The sequence below is a fragment of the Vidua macroura genome, chromosome 3 (genome assembly GCF_024509145.1).
Source record: "Vidua macroura isolate BioBank_ID:100142 chromosome 3, ASM2450914v1, whole genome shotgun sequence".
In the NCBI taxonomy this organism is placed as follows: Eukaryota; Metazoa; Chordata; class Aves; order Passeriformes; family Viduidae; genus Vidua; species Vidua macroura.
This window is the reverse complement of record NC_071573.1, coordinates 93359315-93384751: the sequence shown is the minus strand read 5'-3', so window position 1 is coordinate 93384751 and position 25437 is coordinate 93359315. Positions and strand designations below refer to the sequence as shown.

The following is a 25437-nucleotide window of genomic DNA, read 5'->3' as shown; positions in this document are numbered from 1 at the left end:
TAGCAATCTTCCTCTCCTGTGTTTGTATCCTAGCCTTTTAGTCCCAAAAATCACCTTTGCCCATACCCTGTGGTGCATTTCTTGCCTTCTGTACTCCTCCTTAGGACTCCCTGGTTTGATATTGTAGCTTCATTTATTCCAAGCTCCCAACATATCTGTCTATTCCCTTCTTCATCTCTTTTTTCCCTCCTCTCTAGGTCTAGCTTTTATGTCGCTGGTATTGTAACTAAACAGCTTCATCCTCACTTTCTCAGGTTACCCACAAGACACAGGATATTGGTGAATTTACCCCAGCTGGCAGGTAAGCCCCCACCCAGTTGCTCTCACACTTCCCCATAGTGGAATCTGAAGAGAATCAGAAAGAAAAAAGCAATAAAATGAATCAGTCAAGATAAAGACAGTTTATTAAGTGAAAACAAAACAAAAACCCCAAACCCAAACAAGTGATGCAAAGCCAATCACTTATCAACAGCAGACTGATTCCCAGTCAGACCCTTAGCAACAGCTACTTCAGAAACAATTCCCCAGATTTTAATTGCTAAACATGACATGACATGACATGACATGACATGACATGACATGACATGACATGTGTCACCATTCAATTCAGGTCATCTCTGTCCCCTTCTTGCTCACTCTGAGCCTACCTGCTGGCATGTCAGTGCAATTAACAGAGAAGGCCCTAACTCTGTGAAGCAGCACTCAGCATTAGCTGAAGAATCAGAAAATCACACAATCATTAATGCTGGAAAAGATCTCCAAAATTGTAAGTCCAACCTTAGACCAAACATCACCATCTCACCTAAACCATAGCATTAATGGATACCAAATCCAGCTGTATCTTGAACACTTCAAGGGATGATAACTGCATCACCTCCCTGCATAGCCCCTTCCAATTCTTGACAACCCTTTCAGTGAAGAAATTATTTCTCAAAGAAGAATTAACTCTATGTTTTCTTAACTCAAGAAAACTAACTCCATCCTGTGGAGGCTTGTGAGCCTACTGGGGAGGGAGCATCAAGAATACACTGGAGAGATGCACCTTAGGCTCTGGGCATTCCTCACAACTCAGGGTGAGGAAAGAAGTGCTCTGTAGCACTATGTTAATTTGTCCCATTTCTGTCCTCCCCATTGGCCCGTTGGCCTTCCCTACCCCTTTTACCCATATATGTTCATGTTTTAGTGAGTTCTCCCTTCCCTGTTTGTGTAACCCTGCCCATCCACCCTGGCATTCCCTATTAGCCCCTTCCCTGTGTACCACCCCTAAGTTCCCCAGACTATTGGATCCCTGTTGCTCTTCTCTGCCCCCTCTTTCCCTGTATTTATGTCCTGGACCCTCCTTTGCCTTTGTCTTTGTCCCCTGTACCCCTTCAGTGTCACGTGAAACAAAGCACATTGGAATTCTATGCCTGGACCCTCCTGTGTCTTCACTGCTGAGCTGCTGCATGTGTGTGTCTGTGTGTGTCTGTCTGTCTGTGTGTCTTATGTGTTGATGCTCTCGTGGCTCCTACCCATTGGCGCAAGATGCCCTCAGGGAAGGTTGTGTCCACCACCACCGTGGACCACAACGCCATCCTATTCAAACCTAATACAGATGGACAAACTGGTCACCTCCATCCTAATCCAGGCCTGCTAAGAAAAAATATTTTGGAGTACTCATTCATAGGGTAGCACTAGCTATAGTCTATATGGCTAAAGATCTGTGCTTCAAAAAATCTGGAAAGATTTACCTGAGATGGGAAAAATGCAAAACATCACCATAAACCAGTGCTTGTATTCACATAATAAAATGGTTTTCATTGTTTCTGTCTTAGAGATAAAAAAATTGTTTGGCACCTACTCTGCTAAGTAGCAGCTTCATAGCTTCATCTTTAAATTAAAAGTGAAAGCCAACCTCAATTATAAAAACTGTTATAAGACCAATTATTTTTTGTTCATACAAAGTTTTGAGGATTTGGGGGAATGGGGAGACTATGTAAATGTTGAGAATTTAGGAAGCAGAAGGCAATTTAACTTTCTGGGGGAGGAAGGAGGGAAGAGACTCTGATGTCATCATGTTATTAATCAGGATATCATAATTCTTGTACACAGGGAAATTAATATTTCTAATGATTATTTTTTTTTTACATTCATTAATTTTTGTTTCTCAAGTCTGCAACTTTGATTTTCTTTTAGAAGATTTTTTTCTATGCAGGCAGTATTCATTTGGGGTTATGTTCATTTGGGGTTAGTCACATAATGGTACTGCTCTTAATAGGACCTGTGACTATGTCATACATGTATCGGTTAAGATGTATTAATTTAATAATATTTGTGTTTGGTGTCTTACATTTTTACTGCAGTGTTTGAAGGTTCTAATTTGAACATATCTTATATACAGACTAGTTATGGAAAGGAAACTGGAAGAGCTTCTTTACTGGATTGTTCTGCTAAACTGACATTATACCCCCTGAGGCAAAGCCACTATATTCCTGAATTTGAGACTAATTGTGTGCTAGAATAATTGTCTGAGTCTGCAGTTTCAGAACATTGTTTTCACTGACATTCTAACCTTTTCAATTACTTTGGAATAGGAAATTAACTAAATTAAAGATCATGATTCTCTTAAATTAACTATTATAAATGGTTTCAACTATTTATATAAATTTAGATCAATTCAGATTCACCTTCCATGCACTACCTTTCACTATCCCTTGAAAGCAGTAAGGTTAAAGAATGATTATAACAGAGAACTTCAACTGAAAATTAGAACTAATCCTTAGCAGTAACAGAATACCATGAATGCTAAACCAGTACATCATGTCCAAGAAATGCATTTAAAAATTTCTTTCCTTAAACTGAAAAGTATATCTTCAGACCAATGAAGAGAATATTGTAAAACTATTAACTATGCTAAATATAAAGAATGACGAATGCAAATGAAAATATTAAACCTCATTAAAAAGAAAAAAAAATCTATCCTAATGCTATTTACAATCCTAAGTCTGTGGTAAGTTCTGTGGAGTGGAGCACAGCTCAGGGGCCTGAATTCTTCTGAAAGAAATGATAGCCATGGAAAATCCTGCTTTCAGAGAAAGAAATGGTCACCATAGATTTGAAATTTGAGGCTGTTATCATAAATTATGATTTGGGCCTACACAGCATTCATTTTCAAAAAGACAAATCCCGAGTGAGAATTTTACCAGCCTTCATTTCCATCTTAGCACAGAAGTGAAGGAGAATGTCTAATTTCACATCACAAGGAAGTGGAGGATATAAATAAAAAACAATTGTTGATGAACTAACATGGAATCTCATTTTTAATCTATAGCAGCAAATTAGGGACAGGTCAGTGTCAGGCCTTCAGAAATCTAAAATCTAGCTACAGAGTATACCACAAATTCCTGAATAATTTTCAGACTACAAAGTCTATAACTAGTTCTTCATGTTTCTGAAACACAAAGGAGTCTGTTGAGAGGCGAATATATTACTGAGTGGGCCAGTGCAGCCAGGCATGTTCCTACAGATAGTATCTCTAACTATTTCTGGATGGACTCTTCCACTGACTTATTACAATATATTCTAAGGGCTTAATCTGTGGATAAGTCAAGCTTTTGCTTCTATTATTTACTGCATAGGACTGGGGAACAATGAAATTGCCATAGAGAGCTAGATAAGCTGGTCCTAAAAGAGATGTCTAGAAAAGTTCCAACAGCAACTTCATGCTATTTCAGATAAACAACTGCCAGTGCAAAGCACATGGTAAAAATCCTGAGGTTTCAGAAGTGTCCAAGGAGCAATTCTACAGTGGTAAAGGTCCTTACACATAAAGAATATAGACATCTATCATCAGGCACCATGAAAATAAATGAGTTTTGAGATTTCTAGATGGTATGCTGAAGGGAAAGAGTGTTTTCTTCTCAAATGTTAGGGAACTTTAGTGAGAAAATTGTGCAAGCACAGTATAGTGCTGAGTGATCTGTACAAGACCAAATAGATCACACAGTAACAGCATTAGGCAGTACTCAGAGGGTCACAAAACATTTGTATATGACATGTATGATTAAGTGTAAAGGTATTATTTTTTGTTTTTCCAAAAGCTAAGAAAAGTGAGGCTATGTTCAAGGAAGGAGTATTAAACAGGAGCAAGGAAGCACTCGTGACACAAGTCAGAGTAAGTTCAGTACATGATGAGTGAAAACAAATACTGTTAAATTTCCTCTTGTGTCAGGACTGTGATAGGGGAATGGTTAGGCATGGCAAGGAGACTGCCTGTTTGTTATTCAGAAGCTGTACTGAATTGCTCCTTATTTAAAGTTGCAGCCTGTTACTTTTTACCAGACAGCTGTGTTTTGCTTTTTCTGCCTCTCACTGTGGCATCAATAAGATTTTGGTTTTATGTGAATGTCAATTTAAGATTAAATGCCATTGACATGACAGCACAAAGCACTGGCATCTTTATATCAGAATGGGCAAATCTTTTAACTGAGTTGTGAACAGGAATAGCTCTGGGAACTCCTGTATCTAATCTTCTCTTCCTGACAAAAATTAGAGGTGTCTCAGGGAGAAAAGTTCTAACCAGATGGAGGGGAAAAATATCCCCGGAATAAGAAAACTGCAGTTATGAAAGAATAACAGATATTTTCTAAAATTAAAAAAAAAAAAAAAAAATAAAAAAGCTGTCACATGCATCAGTTGTGGCTACAATAAGAATATACTTATATTTTTACATGCAGATCGCTACTGATGTCCTCTAATTAAAGTCATCAAGCTTATGCTGCCATTTCCTCAGCACAGAGATATGAATTTCCACAGTCATTCCCTCTGATAGCAGTGCAGAGATACAGGAAGTGGACGCTTTACCTTATTCCTCCTAACACACTATAAGGAAATGGCTTTATATAAACTTGTTTTACACAAAGTCGACAAGCTGCCTTCTTTGTTCCTCATTTTTCTTCTCCTCTGTTCAGCTATTGCTCAAATTACTATTTCATTGACTCTTACTTCATATATACTCACCCTGCCAATTTTGGGCTAAAATATTCTCCATTTTTCTGAAGTTATTTCTTTAAATAAAATCACTGGAATTTTAGTTTTCACTCAAAATATTTCTTAGTTTCTCAAAACAGTTAACTTGAGAAAGAGTACAGATGTTTCAATGGCCTTTTTTAGTAAAAGAAATACCTCTACCTATCAGGATAAATGTATCTTCTTGAAAGAATCTTGTCATTATAAATCAAAGAATAAGATAATTTCCAGCTTCCAATCAGTATTACCTGAAGCAATTTCCTGTACAGAAGATTTCAAGACAAATTTCATCAGATTTCATTTAGAACTTGGATGCTTTATAGATTTCCATTTAATATCTCCTTATATTCTGATTTCTATAGTTTATACAAACACCTTGGATTCTGAGTTTATAAAATTTGGTTTTACTATGTTGGTAATGAGATTCTGAAAAGAGAGATAAAAGTTTCTTTATCCACATTTCTGTCCTCATGGATCATTAGCTTTTTCTTCTACTGTATTTTTAAATTGAACACAACGTTCAGAATTCACACAATTTTTCCATCAAAAAGGATGGAAATGTAGTTGCACACAAATGAAATAGCAGACTTTCACAAGTCTTTTTAATAACACACTGCAATTTTACTTCTTAATTTCAATAGCAATAATAGGAAGAAAAGTACTACAAAGACCAACAATTAAGGGCAGTTGACAATGCCTTGTGGGTAGCAAGAACTCAGCAATCACATAGGAAATAACTTGAATTAATTAACCTGATTTATTAGACCATCATTTCTTCTATCTCTGTCTTATGATATTAATTATTCAATTTCTTTCACTCCAGCACATATTTCTCATTTCCTTCAGTAAAACTATATTTTAGCACATTTTTAATTTGTTTTAGCATTTTTAAAGTATCTGGCATTATAGTTCAATCTGAAAAGTGAATAAATAAACTTCAGAGTAATCTTTCTGTTAATTCTGCTCTAAACTATAGCTTTATTAATCCAAAAAGATAATTATAATTTTGTATTTCATGTATTTACTGAATGAAAAATGGACATATTTGTTTGGTAACTGAATTGTAACTGCACCAAAAAATTAAAAATCTATCAAATAATGAGTATAAATTTCTGGCATATCTAATCTCTGACATATTATTAGGATAGTAATGATGTAAGTCAGCACTGCATCCAGTTTTCAAAGCACTGCAAAAGAATACATCTTCTGCTTGTATTTTTTGCTTGCATTAATTTATGAATGGTGAAAAATCCCACACTAAATGGTTTGGAAATAACAGTTACAGTAGAAGGAAATCACCTGGTTAGATGGTCACTGTCTCAAAATTTATTATATTGAAATTTGGTTTCTTGAAAACACACATGAGAAGTAAAGAATTAGCTTGTATTTAAAACTGGGGATTGTCTCGTGAGAGAAAGTAGGAAGAGAAGTCATTAGAGATATGCTTTTCAACATGAATGGCTGCAAACTGATTACATAAAATAAATTAGACACTTGGCAACCAAAATTAAAAAAAAAAAAAGTAAAGGGCTATGCAGACATAGGAAAATAAGTTTGCCTTTCTACCCAGTACTAAAATTACAGTTAGAAGACTAAGTCAAATTCTGTCTACACACTTCAGAAAATGAGAAGAATAGAAAACACAGTTTAAATCTAATCAAACAGTCAGGAAAAAAAAGCCTTAAGACATGAATTATCATATCCTATCTTACACAGAAAAATATGGTGCAGGAGAGCAAATCTTAAAATAAAATGCAACAAAATCAAGCAATTGAATGTAGAAATTAGACAAAATTCTATTTTTAAGTAAAAATAATTTCTAAACAGTAGGTAGAAGTGATCACGGAAGTAGGATTTAAAAGGAACTGATTTGAGACCCTTGAAATCAGAGCCCTTAAAATAATATTTTTTAAAAACAATCTTATTTTGGTTGGTTTTGGTTTTCTTCCAAAGGAAAAATTTCTACAGTTTCTCTAGGCAGATTAGAGTAGATTTCCCTAGTCATTTTTCAGTGGTTCTGTAAGAAAAAAATTCTAAAACGTTTTTCCACAGCTTGCTCCAAACCAAAGGGAAAACATTTGATGTACTAAACTGAGCAATTATTCAATTTCTGTGCCACACTATATTGTGGTGTTCTGCTCTGCAAGATTCAACAGTAATTCATGGAAAGTAAGGTATAAGATAAAAATTGGAAGTAAATGGATCTTGGAAATCCCTTGAAGCCTGGAAAAATATCTCTTTATGTGTATTGGAAACAAACTAGATATCCCCAAAGTTATTCCCCACAAAATCTCATTTTTTTTTGCCAGCAAAAATTAATTCAATTAATTGCATACAGTCTGTGGGACAAGTGCCTTGTTTGTTAAAACTTGTTCATTCCGGTCTCCTTCCAGTATACTCCACTCTGATCCTGACAAGCAGTCAGGCCAGATTAAGAGTGTACATCCAGGTACTCATTTTCTTGTTAATCTTCATTTGTACTCCTTTTCTCTTTTAGTTTTTTTTTTTTTTTTTTTTTCTCTTCTCTTCTCTTCTCTTCTCTTCTCTTCTCTTCTCTTCTCTTCTCTTCTCTTCTCTTCTCTTCTCTTCTCTTCTCTTCTCTTCTCTTCTCTTCTCTTCTCTTCTCTTCTCTTCTCTTCTCTTCTCTTCTTCTCTTGACTGCAGAGATTGAGCTTTCCATATTCCATGACTTTCTGCGGTACATTTTCTGCTACAGTTTAATAACTAATATATTCAACTCACATATGTCACAACAGTACTACTAAATCTTAAAAATAATTGTGCTTTCTAAGCTTAAAAACATACAATTTTGCTTTCAATAGTGTTTTAAACTTAATAATACCTATCCAGTCATGTAGACAAGTAAAGCTCAGTCTCTTAACCACAGTACATTCTAGGAAATTATATTCAACACTCAAAAAGAAACCACTACAGCTGAGAAATACACATTTCCCTACAAAGCAATCAATCAGATCATATTTATGGGCTACTTACTTGTATAAGTCAACTGAAATCCTTGGTCAGTATCAGATCCATTGGTATTAAACTCTATCCACATATGATTAGAAGTGCTATTAAGAATAACTCCCATCATATCATTTTTGGTGAAGACTCCAAGAGAGCGTGAAGAACTGTCTTTTCCATCATACACCTTGCAGAAATAAGAGCATGAAATTGGACATCAAACCTAAATATATGAAAGATTTTCATTTATACAATAATTACAAAGTTAGCAAAATATTTCCAATAGTTTCTCCAAAATCCTTATTTATCTATTTTGAGAGGTATATAGCTCTGGGTTATATAGTTCAGTTAAATCTTAAATATTCTGTTCCCCTTTAAGTGTTTTATAATCTTTTGCCTTTTTGGTTTTGTGACCTCATCTTAAAAGAAATTAATATTTATATGCAATTCTATCTTCTCAGGTTTCGTAAACTCAGATTGTTTTCTGGATTATTCACCAAGGCCAAAAGAAGTATGAGTTCTGAAATCACCATTGAAGCTAAATCCTTACAGCCTACACTATTCTCTCCTGTCTGGATATATCAACAGCAAAAAAGATATTTAAGTCAATCTGTCATCTTCTATCTCAGGCTCTAAGCCTGCAGCAGTTTTGGTTTACTATCAGATTTAACAAAGACTGATAAGTTTTCAAAAAGATATGTGAGTCTATTTCCAAACTAATTGTAGAGATGTTCTTATTTGCCACATTACTTTACTGAAAACTTTCAGCAATATCTATGTAAGTAATTTTTCAAATCCTAAAATTTTTAAGAATGCTCTTTGACTGTTCACAAATACAGGAGAAGTACAAACTCTTGCCAAGGGGATAAAAAATTACTTTTTTTTCTCATTGCAAAACCAAAATTTTTTTATATTGAAAGCAAAGTGCAAAAATAGCCTCCTGCAGTTTTGTTTTGTTTGTTTTCTCAAGATGAACTTAAGAAGCTAATTTCTTCTTTAAATTAAATAAATCTCCTCTACTTTCTCATGGAAAAAGAAGCAATATAAAGTGTGTAAATACACACCACACATGAAATATCATGTCAATGCTTATACAAAAGCAAGAAATGGATTTGAGCAGCTGGTTTCTGATACAAAGTGAAAGATAATTTGCCCTTATTGCCTAAAGTGTCCTAAAGTGACTAGAGACAACCAGCACAAAAGCTACAATTACAGTAAATATTTCAAGCACTCGATCTTCATCTCTCACTAGCAGACCTTGTGGTACAGTGTGGATTTATACTGAATCCAGTGAGAAGGAGGAGTGACTCATTTAACAATCTAAATTGCTACATCTGAGTCACAGGAAGTTCTCCTTATTTAAATGCCCAGCTAGATCTATTACTAAAATTTAGAAATGCTTCTTTTGAGACTATTCTTTTGAGACAGACTATTGCAGCATTTATAGGTGCAGACCAACAATTAAAAGCAGTTCTGTTTTTTCTGTGGAGAACATACCAGCATGTCAACATACCAGAAAATACCTACATTTACCTTTACATAGGTAAATGTCTTGAAAGTACCATGTTCATCTCAAATGTCATTAACAAAATGAAATAATAAAAACAACATGCATAAAGATTTTTTTAAGACAAAAGCATATATTTACTTTTATAAACCTACATAGATATAAATAATTACTTACTCCAAAGGAAACTTTTGAAAAATAATATATTGTGCTAGCAATTGATAGAAGAATACATTTGGTCTTTATTATTGATGCTAAGATTGTCTTATACCAAAGCACACAGATGAGATGTCTCAGAAGATACAACCCATTGTATTTAGGGTTCATGCAAGCAGTTACACATACTTAAGGTCCACCTCTTGGAAGAAATATAACTTTAAGCTATGCTAAGAGTATCTGAAAAATTACTTGCAAGCTTCTAACCACTGTCTTGGGGCAGAACTACCGATTAATTTCGTGGACAGATTATGCTTTATTTATTAGAGCTGGAAATCTATTGTACAAAGTGAAGAATCATTTGTTCACCATAAGACTTATTTCCACAGATATATTACGCTTGGGAGATAATACTTGAAATGGAATGTTCTAATAACTGTCATTAATTAAAAATGCTACCTATGTTTAACAAATATTTTTATTCATCTATAAAACAAAACAAACATTTTTATTCATCTATAAAACAAAACAAACAAACAAAAATCCCAACAGCTAAAAATTACAGACATCTTGTTTCAACAGTGTTCTACCTCACTGACTGTTAGAGATACTCTTCCTACCTGAGGATTAACCAGTTAAATAACAGAATCCCTCAAGATTAATCCAGATCCAAATGAAAAGTGTTTTATGATATTTAAATTAGATATGAAAGATCCTGTAAAAACAGCTGTAAAGAACCCCAAACCAAACAAACAAAAAAAAAAAATCCCAAACAAACAAACAAACAAAAAAACCCAAACAAAAACAACAACAGAAAAAGGCTGGTGCAATTTTTGGTGACACTTGTCCATCTGTTGCTCACATTATCACATTACAGACATAAGCAAGTACATATCTACTCCAATAAGTGAAGCATTGTTAGTGAACAAATACAAGCACTGAATCTCCGTTGTCCACACTGAAAAGCTGATTGAACCATCCTAGGAAAAACACTTTTTAACCAGTGCTTGTGATGCTAATTAATGTGGGCCAAGGATCACTCCCAATAGACAGCTTGTGTACAACCATTGTGTCATGTCATGTGCCATTGATTCGACAGATACAGAATGCATTTAATAAACTTGTCTAGACTATTTATCACCATTCATATTTAGTACATACATTTAACTTATTTAGGAGAACACATTTGAAATATAATTCGCATGCTGCAATTACAATTTCCTCGGTCATGAAGAAAAAAAAAAAGTCTATTTGGCTAAAGAGATAAAAATCAGAATATTACATTCTGCTTTTCCTCATACCTTTGACAAATTCACTGAAATTGAATTATAAAGATTCTGGCATAAGTAGCCACCTGAAAGAACTATGAATCTTCAAGTGGTAGTTAAAACAGGGAGACCAGGAGGATGAAGTGTTAGTGAGTGAGAAAGGATAAACTCTAAAATAAAGAGATAATCCAAATATTCACTTTTGTCATATGTCCTTCAAAATGGTGAAACTGTGTCTATTACTTTACTTGAATTTAAATTTATTTCCCACTAATTTAAGTTCAGATTTTGTCACAGCAACAGAATGTTTGCCCACAAATTACAGACATTAACCTGCATGCATTCTTCTTGAAAGCAATAGGTTTGACCTTTCCTCATGCACTAGTCTTACTGATGCCAGAAATACTCCATGCAAATTATATGCCATTCCATGCACTCTACAGCCTCAATATCCAGCCTCAATATTCCCACTTGGATACTGAGCTGATATATAGAGCTATAGATTAGTTTATATTTTCAAAGCAAGTAAGTAGTGGCAGAGTATGAGTCAAGTCACCACAACTTGATTGTCTACACAGTATTTATTGTCAGCGCATCCCTAGAACGCATTTAATGCAGACTTACTAACACCTTCACAAATCTTCCCTCAGAAAGCCTAAGTGCAGGATCTGCATAGGCCAGGGACTGTTTCTGAAACACAGTTCCAGTGAGCCACCTTATTATGCAAGATGCGAGAATTTAACATTAGAGGTGTAGTCAAACTGCAGAAGCTGGTCTGGGGGGCAGCAGGGAATGATCACAGCATTGTTTAGAGCTGTGTTTAGGATTAATTTAACCAAAGCATTCAGGGATGCCTCTTTTTCCCTATTTGTGAGGAACTGAAAGTGTTTGGTTTTCTTACTGGAGTTAAAATATGCACACAAAAGAACAGCATAGTACTACAGTTATTCATGAGGAGAAATGGTCCAACAACAATGCTATTGTATCTGCATCTGCTGTGGGAATGTACAGCACTCACCTGAAGGAGAAGGAAATTCTGGCTAGAGTTTCTTGACTTTCTTGAAGTTTTTTATTCTGACAGTAAAAAGAAATTACTTACAACTAAACTTAGCCAATTTCCTTAACTGCAGAGATTTTATAGCATAAAATCATCCCAAAGGGACATTTTTTTAAAATATTCCTATGGAAGCTGGGCAAGCAAGGACTGTATAGCTTGCTGACATTGCTAACATTCTGAAATCTTTTCACTGTATCCTCACAGAGTTTATAGTGATCCTACCTAAAATAGTAACATTATGTGCTTTGTCTGACACTCCTGCTGAGTTGATCTTGGGATTGTTATAGATGAGTAATGAGATGGTTGGCTCTCACAATTAAAGGGTGAACATTATATGTATGTTAACAGAAGTTTTTAAAATGTTATGTTACCGCAACATGCCCTCCCCCATGCATTGTTATCACAGGATGGCCTCATTAGTCAGGGCATTTGGGGAGGGTTGGCTTGCTATTATAATAATACACAACCTCCAATCAAGATGTAAGAAAGTGATCTCCACCACTAGACGGAAAGGAAGGAGCTGACTGACAAGACTTTAGGAGGGACTAGAGGTATAAAAGGCAGAGCATCCATTTTGAAGATGAATATGTGGCTGATAGTTACGGGGGCTCCCAGTGCTGTAATTTTTCCTTGTTTAGTCCTTTTGTTGTATTTTTTGTTAAGGTTTAATAAACCTTTAAAATTTTAAAAGTGAGCAGTTGTTTCTCATAGGATTATTACATTATTATTACAGGCTTTTATTGGCCCACTTTATCACGCACTATAGAGCAGCAGTTTTTGCCCTTCTTTACCTACCTTTCCTCGCGGTGCCCCCTCCCTGGCCATGGCTCAACCACACCCTGTAGTGGGTGGTTGTATCTGGCTGGAACTGGCCGTGTCTGGCTGGAACTGGCTGTGTCTGGCTGGAACTGGCTGTGTCCGGCTGGGGCAGCCCCAGCCGGTCCCGTCACAGAGCCCCTGCAGCCCCCACTGCTGCCAGGGCCTGGGCACTCACACCCAATGCAACTCTATGTACATACAGGTTTTTCTTGTAAGACAAAGTGAGATACTGAGCTGGGAAAATGTCCTATATTTCAGCACAAGGTTTATAAATATTCTTAAGCTTAGTGCATCCCTTGCAAGCTTCCAGCAAAGCAGTCTTGCAACCTCCTTCTGTGCAGCACAAGATAGAAGGCTGGGGTTTGTAACAAATTTTGCTCCTATTTTGGGTGCAGATAGGAAAGAAAGCAAGCTTTGAAGTCCATAACCATGCCAATGTGGTGATTCCAATGGAAATATGTAAAAGGACATTCTGTGTCCTTTTATAGAGAATAGAGAGGAAATAGACTTTTTTTTTTTTTCATAAATGCAGGTAATAGAGAGACCTTAATTGGTGGAAGAGAGCTTAATTGTATAAATGGAAGTTGTGCTGTGGCAACTGACTCAAAACCGGAGAACAGTCCTTGCAGTTCAGACATCACCACAATTTTGCCTTTTCGTCCTTTGGACCCTCTGCAGTATTGTGCTTAAAGGTCTATAAAAGAAAGTATCTAACAGGTTGCTCAGAACAGCTTTGTCTCAAACAAATCTTTCTTGTATCTCTGGGGAATTTCGCTAAGTACACTGGACATTACTCATGAAATGTTCTGAAAGATAACTGAGTTTCTTGAATGTTTCTTTAGGGTTTTCTAAGGGTTTTTTTTGTTGTAGATTTTTAAGTAGTTTATTAAATTATTTATAAACCAGATATCTACAAAGCTTCTGGGAGACTTATGTACCACATTCTAGCAACTCAGTGGGCATCTAGCAACTCAGTGGGCAATTAAGTTCTTTCCTCCCTCCTGCATCTCTTCAGAGCAAAAATACTTCTGGGAATCTGCACTGTTAGACCATGGATAATGGGAGCAAAGGACAATAAAAACCACATATTTCGTCCACCTACTCAATTCCCTTTGGTCTAAAAGCAAAACCAAGGTATTGCAGTGTTTTATACATGGTAGCATTTATTATCAATGTTTTTGTGGGTAAAGACGGAGAAAATGCTGTTCTTTTGATTGTAACTTTATAAACTAAACTATAAGTTTTGCTTATTTCATGGTCAAATAAAATACTTGTTGAAAAGAACAGATAAAATAACAAAGATATAAATGTCTATATTAAAGTGAAGACTTTTTTTCCTCCCCACCTTCATCCTCTCTGTAAATGCCTTGTTTTTTGCAGGAAATGAATTGTCACACTTAATTACATAAGGAAGCTCTTAAGATGATGAAATGGATAAAAATATAGCCACTGATATTTGATCCATAACAATTATATCTTTAAACTCATTGTGTGAAGCACTCAGTGCAAATTAAAAAAATCAAGAGACAGCAATTTCTAACGTGTTAAATGGGTTACTGGGAGATAACCAGAAAGGAAATTGCTAACTGAATTCTGAATACTTTGTGATTTTAAGTATTATTTAACCAAAAATTTGGGGACATAAAATTGAAAGACTAATTTATGTAAATGTAAATGTATGGTCAACACTTCAGATGAATATCAGGATTTCCAGTACATACAAGAATGCAACAGCTACTATCAGGAAAAGGAAACTTATTACCATGCTGTAGAAAAGTACATACTCAAAATCTGTATATATTTAGGCCATGTTTCAAATGTTCCCTGAAATGTAAAAGAATGAAAGACAGCTTCTATAACTACAGTTTTAGTCAATATTGCAATGTTAGTTTCCATTTAGGGAAAAAAAACAAAAATCCCTGTGCTACACTTATAAATATTGTGTAAAGAGAAAAAAATACTAGATATTCAAAATCCAAGTTTACATTTTAGGTTTCCTTTTAAGATTTATACCACTTTAAACAGTCTAATACTTCTAGAAAGACAATTGAAATCACAATGTCTCTGTCAGTTTCTTTGAATCTAGTATAAATCATTGAATATTGTATAAAGGCGGTGATGCTACCCACCTAGTGGATATGAAAAGAAAGATAATTGCCATTGGAAACAGATTTATTCATACAATGTGAATATTTAGCATAGAAAGTGAAATAATTTTTCTTATTACCTTAACAATATCTCCCTCATGCAGCTGAAAACTCCTGGCTCTAAGATGGATTCCTTTTCCAGCCTCAGTTTCAATTTTATAGATACATTCATGGTTGTTGTCATAATTAGATGGAAAATTTGGAGACAATAATGTTCCTTCATTTCCAGAGACAGTTGCTCCACATTCAGCTAAAGAAAACAGACACATTAAAACAAAAGAAGTGAATTATCCAATTCAAGAAAATATGAGTTATTAGCAATAATATTTATGCTCTATGAAATCTCTAACAGGCTATCTAGAAAAAGTGTATTTCTATCAAGTTTCATCTGTAGGATCAAATCCTAGAATCCCTATCACAATTGCCATCTCCTGCATTTCACTGGGTCTGTTTATTATGTGCACTTACATGCTTTTACCTTCAATTTATCCCCTAGTCCTCCCATCTGACCAACCAATAATGCAGGTTAGCCTGGATACCATAAAAATTGAATACTTTATTGAAATATAGTTATTGTGGTAACATTTCAAATAAACATAATATTGATTTTACCTCTGTATTCAGCTTTACAAATTAGTATTTAAAAAAGCACTAAGTATTTAAACAAGCAGTAAGCTGCCAAAAAAAAAAAAAAAATCTGGTACTAAATGAAGAGCATTCAAACACGTTTTTTCTCTATCTGGAATAAACCAAAAAAGAACAAAAAATAAACAAACCAACATTTATTGACATCAGTCAGTGCCAAGGAGACAGATCCTTTCCTTTCTGAGTAAAGAGTAGGTGAGTCTTTTTCACAGCCGTCTGTAGTAAGCACCTATTGACACTTTCATTAGACATTTCTTGTTGTAGCTTCCCAGCAAAGAAAATAATAAAGACTAGGAGGAGTGGTATGTTCCAGACTATGGACTCAGTTTGAATTCTGAACAAAGACTAATAAAATTATGCCAAATATGCAACATAAATTCTATCACATAGATGAAAACATCCAAACAGACAGCAAATAATATTGGTGTACTGTTCAAACCAATATTTAAACCACTTAAAAATGACCTAAAAACACCTTATAAAATCCCACATAACATTAACCTACCAACTATTAATCTTCAGCTTCTTTTTAGGTGCATGAGATTGATATTGATATCTTATTTTTCAGTCTAGGGATAAAATACACTGTAGTTTTTGACCTAAACATCATTAGACCTCATTCACAGTTTTGTAAAAATGTAACAGGTAAAATAATAATAAATGAATGTATAATTGTAAAACAACAGATACTCCCTATCAAAGAAGTAGTAGGTTTATAAAAAAATCTGTATTTTTTCTAATAATGTTTAATAGATTTTTAGGGTTTTTAGGATGGTAAAACATTTATTTGAGAAGAATTCAAGAAGAAATGTATGATTTATATTTGCAAATAAGCACTCTTAACATTTTGGTTTTACATTTCCGAGGCCTTCACAGATACCAAATTTATGTCCCTTTTGCTTTTAAAAAGTATAAAAAGTGTGTATTTTTTACTTCCTCCCTAAAATGAATCTGAAGAAAGAAAGGGAGTAAGAAAGAGAAGGAGAAGAAAGCAGGGATGGATGGAGGGAAGGGGAAAGGAGGGAAGTAAGGATGAAAAGGGGAACAAGGAAAGGGGGAATGACATAATTACAATCTTACACGGAGCCTTATTTTTACTCTGCATTTATGATCTCCTTAGGCAAAATAAAAAAGGAAATAACCAATAAACTGGCTCGGGATCTTTATCTGGCATGTTAAGCTAGAGTTCACTAGACTATTTTAAAGTAGAGCTTTATATTCTCTCCTTCTTTATCTTCAGTTTTGAGCTACATTATATTTAACAGGCAGAAGGGTATTGGGAAATAAGAACCCCTGCCACCAAACTTCAGACAGATGAACTCTTTCCTTGTTGGAGAATATAGGATTTATAAAGTATTTCTAACATGTTTAAAGTCACCTTACATTGTCTAAATGTTTCAAAGAACTGTAGTACACTGAAAAACTAGATTTTTATTTCAATACTTCTTTGGTAAAGCATGTCAAGTGTGTGATACTTATTACATATGACTACATATAAATGTCTCTCTTTAACTATTGGTGCGTACATATCCATATGTAGCTATTTTTGTCTTGGATTTTAGGAAGAAGATGGAACTGATTAAGTTTATAAAATGTAATTCAAAGCAATGCCAAAATTAATGCCACATTAATGTAAAACATTTACAATACCAGTACTCTACACAAGCCTTCTACAAACAACTGTTTGCCTGGGTAAAGATGCATGCAAAAACCAATGGTCCCTTAGGTTCCATCAGTATCTTCTTATTTACCTCCTTTAAAGAACTAGAAATACACAAGTACAATGTTGAAGAGAAGAAAGTATAGAAGCAAAGGATTTTTTCTTACTTAATGTTCATGCAATATTCTATGTTTTGTTTCAGTGAGTGACTGTAAACCACTAAGATATATGAAGTTATAGAGAAAGTGTACAATGAGCTTTCCAAAATCTAGAACTTGACATATTTCTTGCTCCAGTAAGTCTATGTTCCAAGATTCAAAGCCATGGTAATTTTAGATCTGTGAATAAAAGTACTGACATAAGATAAGGGATACTAAAGACAAAATACTACTACCCTTCTAAAATATGCTACTTTCTGAAAGAAGCAGATGTATTGTAACATGAGCAATTATTAACTAAACTTTAATTACATGGCAAAGTTCTCTGAACTCAAGTTGGCACTCATATACCTCCAAACAATGCTATAAAACCATATTCATGTTACCCCTTTTGAAATCCCTTGCAAATATCTGACAGCTATGCAGTTTCATCAGGCCCCATCATTCTATTCATTATCATGACAAAGGCTTGCTCATGTCATCTGGCCAGTCAAGTTTCCTACCTCATCTTGTGTCAGTCAGCAAATCACTAACACAGACCCCAGAAAGAGGCTTTCAATGGAAATGAAGCCCTTCTTTTTAACTTCCCTTCCTCAACAGATACAAAGCCTGCCACAGCTCAGGTTAAGGTTTTCTAGCTATATTTTGCTAATCTTAGGATTCAAGTCAAAGCCATGTTTAATTAGCTCTCCCAATGTCTTGGCCTGGAGATTTAGATGACTTTTTTTCAAAGAAATGTTGTCCTCATTGATGGAAAAATTCCTTTTTTCTCCAGACTGTTGGAGCTTCTAAGTGTGCTAATAACTGAAATCTCTGCTATTTTGTGACCAATGCCCAGATATACAGCAGACCTTATACCCTAAGGACTTCAGTTGACCATTTTTCTAACTGTTCCTGCACACTGCAGTCCAGAACTGCATGACCACACTTTCCATGCTTATGAACTAGAAACTCAATGAAATGCAATGCTGAGTCTGTCCTTGGCAGCAGGAAAAGCTTAAGCAGTCAAAGGCATGTCTCCCCTTCAAGGCTCTGATATTTTACTGAGTAGTATGGGAAAAGTAATGTTTTTTCTTTAAAAATATTTACAGTAGCTGATACTGTTGCTACTTTTTTTATATCATAATTAACACATGCAGCCAATATGTATGACACCTAAATTCAATTCATTTTGGGGATTTGAACATGCATCTCCTATGACTTCTGCCTCACAGAGATTTGAAAATCAATCGCAAAGCGAACAAATGTTGACTAATCTCTTTAGCACAGTGGGTAGGGCATTAAATAAGGGAGAAGGAAAACTTCTTCGAAGAAACTCATACATTAAACAGTTGGGAAATAAAATTCTGAAGTAACTCGTTGTCGCATCCCAGGTTTGGGTTCAGATTAGGGGTTTTGATATATGTCAGTTAGCCGAGTTCTGTGTACCCCTGTGCACCCCCCGTATTCCCCTCCGCCATGGTGGTCCACTCCCAGTCTCTTACCATTGGAGCATCACCATGCCAGTCCTGTAGTCAACCCCCTGTCCACTCCGGAGAGTTCGGTGTCTGTTACCCCCGTCCCCACAACCCAGTTCGCCCCGGAGCCCCGTGTCCGCCCCTGTCGCGTCCCCGTTGGTTACCCCGGTCCACGTCACTCCCGCGTAGCCTGTCCCCACTGGGCGAGGGGGGCTTCCGCCCTCATCAGCCCACCCCCTATAAAACCCCGCGCCCCCCCAGTCCCAGCACCATTTTGTCCACGCGGCGCTGGGAGCGAGTCACGCTTCTCCATCGCAGCTCCACGCAACAATAAAAGCTGTCCAGCTAACCATGCGGACCGAGTCGACATTCCTTCCCTCTTTGTCTCGTCCCTCGCGCATGGCAGCAGAAGCAGCCAGCCCCACCCCCGTGCATGGAACACAGAGGCGCCTGGGACGAGCGGCGCCCTGGTCCCACCGAGAAGCAGTGCCTCAGCCAGGCTCTCCGGAGCTGCCTGGGACCGGGGAAGACAAAGCAACACTGCAACTCATGAATCAGTATTCACTGTTACCTTGTGAGCACCGAACTACTAGACTGGAAAAATATATTCATGTTCACTTCCATTTCTTCACCTCCAATCTTTAATTCCTTATGCAAAATGAAACAAGAGCCTTTGGCCACATTGACATGCTGATTTTGCTAGCAAGCATCAGATACACTTTAAAATTATTTTACAGATACAAAGCAAATGAAGCCACATCTCTTATATTCTTGATAAGAGATCCAGCCATAGCAGTTTTGTGTAAAGAAGGGATATGGCTTGTCCACCTATGGTAACTGAAAACTAAAGCACTGCCAGCCTTGAGAGATGTAATGAAACATTACCTATCTAGCACATGTGTTCTATAAGTAACTACTGACTTTATTATCTCAAACAGAAAAATGCTATCCTATTATCTTGAAAGAGCTCTTTAGTTTTTGACTGCAGAGGCCACTTCCTTACTTCAATGCCTTCCAGATACCTGCTCAATTCCAGAAACCTGTTTTCATCTTGACAACAATGAACTGCCTCCCCAGCCCAGAAAGATGAAAAAGATTTCTCACTCCCCCACATGAGAAAAAACATCTTGTATGTGATTGTAATTTCATTAATTAACTACAATTCACTGAATATTACCAATATGCACCCTTTCCTCGATAAAAATCAACTATATCTGTATTAGTATCTGCAAGTCTTAAATTATGCAAACATTGACAGGTATAGAATTTGCCAGGAGAAATAATCTTTACTGATCTTAAAGTAATTACTGTTGATAGTCTGTCTCCATATTTTGATCCACAACCTTGTGTTGGAATATCAGGGTGAATTTAGGTGAACAGGTAAACTACAACAGACCCATTGAACATGCTCTATGTAAATAGTATTTTCAGGACTAACTCCTCAAGCTATAGCATTTAAAGAAAATTAACATATTTCACAGTGCTCTCTGTGTGGTTATGTGATATGCATAGATTAGTATAATAATTATAACTAATATAACTAAACTTAAAATCTGTATATGATATAATATCTAAAAATTGCTATAAAAAGATGTAGCACTGAAATACCTGCTATGATGTAACAGAGATCCTTTCTCTGTGTTGCATGTCTCCCTCTCCTTTGTTTCTGTATCAATCTATTTTACTTTTCAAGATACAAAATACATTGATTCAAAGTTCTAAAATTTTTTACTATTAACATGGTCAGTAACACCTAAACCCACTCTCTAGATTAAACAATTAAGATCCAGTTCTCACTTAATTTATTTCAATTTAGTCATGTATTTCAAATATATCCTGTGACCAAAAAGAAGTGTAATTCAAGATATTTTTCAGCAGAGAATATGTAAAAAGTATGTCAAAAGAAAAGAAAAACAGAAAAATAATTGAAAAAAACCCCACCAGTGAGCCAGAAAACCATGAAAGCAAAAGAAATACTCATATTGACTGTTTCCTCCTCTAAAAGATTTTAGAGGAGGAACTACATGCTTTAATTTCACTACAGTTTCCAAATTGTCTGTTATAACCTTGGTAAGAAGTGCAGCAGACTGAAAAATGCTGCTTTATCAAACTGTTCTTTAATTCCCTTTCAGAGAGAGTAATCTGTCTGGAACAGATACTTGACCCCATTCTTTGTTCTTTTGCTTAATAAAGTCACAAAATTCTATCTAAATACATAATTTTTTTCTTTCTTTCATTGTCTCACTTGAAATTGGATAAAAGGAAACTGCAGAGGGTAGATCTTTTGAAGATCATCAAACACTTCCTGAATATGAGCACAAACTATAAAACAAACAAAATTCAGGGATTTTTGAATTGCTTTGAAATATAGTTCATGTAAAATGTAACAATAACTTTGTTTAATGGAAAAGTTTACTTTATTATTTTTTCTTCCATACATCTTGCTAAAAGGTTTGACAGGATTTTAAGCAGATCTCCAAAGCAGAGATCAAATAAAAGTCGTATGTTGTCAGTTTAAAGGCTTCTCTGACACAAAACACTCTACTGAGTGCAGAATACCTTTGTTGTGTTTACAAAATTGTGCAGCAGTTCATGAAGTATGAGAAAAAGCTGAGATCAGACATTCTTTATATTTCTGTTGGACAATATTGTTATCCAGTAGGATAGTTATGCAATATTAATAGAAGAGCAAAGGGGATCACGGATAAAGCATCATATGCTCTGCTTTCACATAATAGCAAAAACTTAGGGTCCCCCCCACAGTCAGTGAGGGGTCTCTAAAGCTAGACATACGACTTTTGTAGGGCAGACACAATACATAACTGGACTCAAGCATAGATTCATGTACAAACTGTGATACACTGCTAGGAGCTGAAGCTTCCTTTTAACTGGAACACTGCATCAAACTGAGGTGCACATGGAGTTTCTACAACAACTCACTGCACAGTGTCTGAGTCTGTATTGTCAGCAGTCCTTCATCTCCAATTCTGCAGTCTGCCCTCCACACTGAGGGTGCACTTATAACTTTTCATCTGCACACTGCCAGCTGCAGAATGATCTTCATTCTGGTTTCACAAGTGCTGTTTTTTTCACCTGGCACTACTGAATTCAGAAACAATGTTATGCTGAGTTTTTCCTAAAAAGTAATTGCCATCAATTCTTAAATCATACTGTTCTCATCCCACTTCTCATTCTTTAGCCTTGTAATTTTAGCCTGTAACTCTACACAAAGATCACATCATTCTAGATCTGGTAATGTTTATCCTGTAACTTCATACTTGAATAGAACCTTGTAGATAACAAGCAGGTAATAGTTATTTTAATGCACAATAAATATTACACAATAAAATATATGCACAAATATATAACGTAAAATACTATTTAGTCTGCAGCACCCACATGTGATCCATGTGGTGTAAACAGTATCATAAGCTACCAGTGAGGATCTTGAGAAAGTCTGCATGAAAAATATAATGGTACCAGGGAGAATGCAAGACGATATTGGGTTTTTTTCTCATTACCATTGTCATTGTAATTGTGACCAATACCCTTACTGGAGAGAGTTTTTGTCTGAGGTTTCTTTCCTTCCTCTTACCAGTTGGTGCCTGAGGAGTGACATTCCCTGTTTTTCTCTCTCTTTTTTTTCTCTTTGCTTTTCTAAGATAGATTTCAAGTAAAGTTAGGTCATTGACTGTGGACTGCACTACTAAAGCATGTTCATGTCAGCTTCTCTTAATACTCTAAGGAACACCTGTATGAAGGTGGTGAGGTTAGAATGCCTCAGTGAAAACCTTACTGAAATGCTTTGCTGAAAACAAACTTCTTATTCTGTGTTTTTTGTACCATTTGGTTGCACAGAATAATGGAGCAGGAAAGGAAGGCCTCAACATCAGGCAAATTTTTTCTGTGGTTTTCTGGCTTAATTAGTTCTCAATCCATATGCCACTGAAAAAAGACACTACTCACATTCTCAAAACAAACCCTATGATGTTAATTGGCCTCAGGGGATCATTGGCACAAACGAAGGTATGGGCATTTTTTTGTACTTAAATTATTTTGAGATTTTTGTCTACTCTCTCTAGTATCTTGTGATACTAATCTTTGGACATAACATCCCTACATTATTTGTCTTAGTAGGAAACAACACATAGCAGACATAACATTAAACCATAGAAAGAAAGCAAAAGGGTTCCTTGAGGCAATCTATATTCCTTGTAACTACAGCTGACTAATATTTCATATCAGGCCTCAGATAAAGGTAATTGAGGTCTCATAAAAGTCACTCCTTTTAATTCTGAAAGTAAAATCATAGTGCCCATGGTGTAACAACTAAAATCTGTAGTGATTCCTGAATATTAAAGTTTCAGTTTTCAGACAGAGACAACTCAAACCTGTAATTATTATATGGCACTGTATTTTAAAGATTCAGACAGAGTAAGACTCCAAGATTAACTCAAGAAAATCTTCAATATTCAGAAAAAAACTGAAAGTAGAAGGGATTAAATATCACAACCTTATGACTGTATTTATAAAAATGCTATGTTTTAAGAGAAAGAAACAGAAATTATCAAAAACGTCAAATAACTATTGTATTAATACATTGTATAAAATGAAAAACAGCCTATAGACATAACATAGCCTTTAAATAAGAATTCTGAAAATACAGTGGATCCTGAATGCATGGACATCCTTATTTCTGTCTGAAGATTCAGAGACTCGGCTACTGATGTTATGTAAGATTTCTTCTTCATGAGGCAACTCTTAAATAAGAGCTCTCTCTGCCTAAACTCTAGCTAAAAATGAACAGCAATTTTCAGACTTAGTTTGACTTCTTAAAGGTGAACTCAAATCCAGATTTGATGCTACAGAGACTTTAAAAGAAAACAATGAATATCATATCTCAAGGGTCTCACAGAAATCTCTAATCCCATTCACACTAACAGGGTTCCCACTTGTTTCAATCTCACTGGAAATTAACTCAATGCAACAACATGACAGAGTATATTAATTACAATTGATGACTTTGCAATGAATACTAACTAAACTATTAAAAAGCAATAGCTTATTAAATGGTGTCAGCATTTTATTATAGCACCCTACCAATTATTCAAGTAGTATTTAATATAACAACTGAATATGATAAATTAATGTGATATTAATGTGAATACCAGTGAGCAATACCTCGGTGAAGATTTTACTCAAATACTGCATTAATGCACTATTAAAAGTCAAGTGTCATATAAAATTTAATAAAGGACCAACACCATTTAAATTTGAAATGAAAATACATAGGAGTGCTTTCTTTTCAGCTTTATCATTTATGTTTTTTACAGCTTGGTTTAGGAATTCTATACAGTTGAAATTACTCATTTGGGACAGGAAATAATGCAGGTTAAAACCCAAACCAAACAAAAAAGACCCAGCACTCAAAAGTAAGGTTATTCTTTTATATGTTGTGTTTGAACTCTGTTCAATCCTTACCATGAAAGGCTAGCTTGAGCTGAATATAGTGTACACTGTGTAGTGTGTAGTGCACAAATAATATTTTCATTTTATGTCATACATAGGTAAAATTACACATTTTCTTAAAGAGATAGTGAGCAGGGAAAGTGTAGACAAGCAGACAGAAGCAACTTGCAAATCAAATAATATAATTGTAGAGACAATCACATAAAGGAGAGTTGAAGAACCAATTCAAATGTTTCTTCCCTCTTATGAGAGACTGGAATGTTAAGGGTTAATAACTCAAACAATAATTCATTTGCAAAAGCAGCAGGGTGCTTTGCTGAAGCCAGGTTTGCACCGCGCCAAAGGAAGGGGAGGAGAAGGAGTTTTGGATGTTGGTGGTAAAACCTCTGATAAGCATAAGAGCAGCCGTGGTGCAGAGAGGGTGAGCACTCATCACCAGACAATGACCACTACATACCAATCTTTGTTTAGCAACAAGCTGGCCTTTGAGCCAGACAAGAGAAAAGGCAACTGGCTCAGAGGTAAAATTTAATTCCCAGGGAAGTTACTGGGACATTCACACATGGGCCTTAAGGTATTCATCCCTTCTGATAAGGCATGAAACATTAGAAAAGGTCATAAGTGTCATAAACTACCAAAGACCCTCTGAACTTTATGATGGCGAGGCTTTCCCCACCCTCAATGGATCAAGACCACAATCATAATTTTGAGCAATGGACATCTAAGTTGCAATAGTCTTATTGATGGATTATTGATAACTTTTCTCTCCACTATCTACTTTTATTGTTTTCTTTTTTTTCTTTCCTGATATATTTTCTTAAATGATGTTTTTTTATATTTTCATTGATTATAACAACAGTGGCCACATACCTTTTTTCCATTGCAACCAAACTGCTGTAAAATAAACCTGCCACATAACCACACACACACATAGAGATTAATAGATAGATATAATAGATAGATATATTTTAGTAATTCAGTGTCATTTCACTCTAATCTTGAGAATTCTTGTTGTTTTGCTCACACACCACCCAGAGTCAATCAAGCTACCTTCCCCTAAAACACACTGGCCAGACCAGAGCATGATATAATTGTAACATCAGACAGGATCCCTTGGATGTGG

The 25437-nt window shown here is 35.5% G+C and overlaps 1 protein-coding gene across 1 annotated transcript in view; it reads right to left on the bottom strand.

The window, feature by feature from the left end:
- Window positions 1-25437, bottom strand: part of CSMD1 (CUB and Sushi multiple domains 1) — a 1093428-nt gene that overhangs the window by 200564 nt on the left and 867427 nt on the right. The window contains exons 22-23 of the mRNA XM_053974810.1: window positions 15006-15175; window positions 8002-8158 (exon numbers count right to left, since the gene is read on the bottom strand). Of these exons, the coding sequence (XP_053830785.1) occupies window positions 8002-8158; window positions 15006-15175 (327 nt within the window). The remainder of the gene's footprint in view (window positions 1-8001; window positions 8159-15005; window positions 15176-25437) is intronic.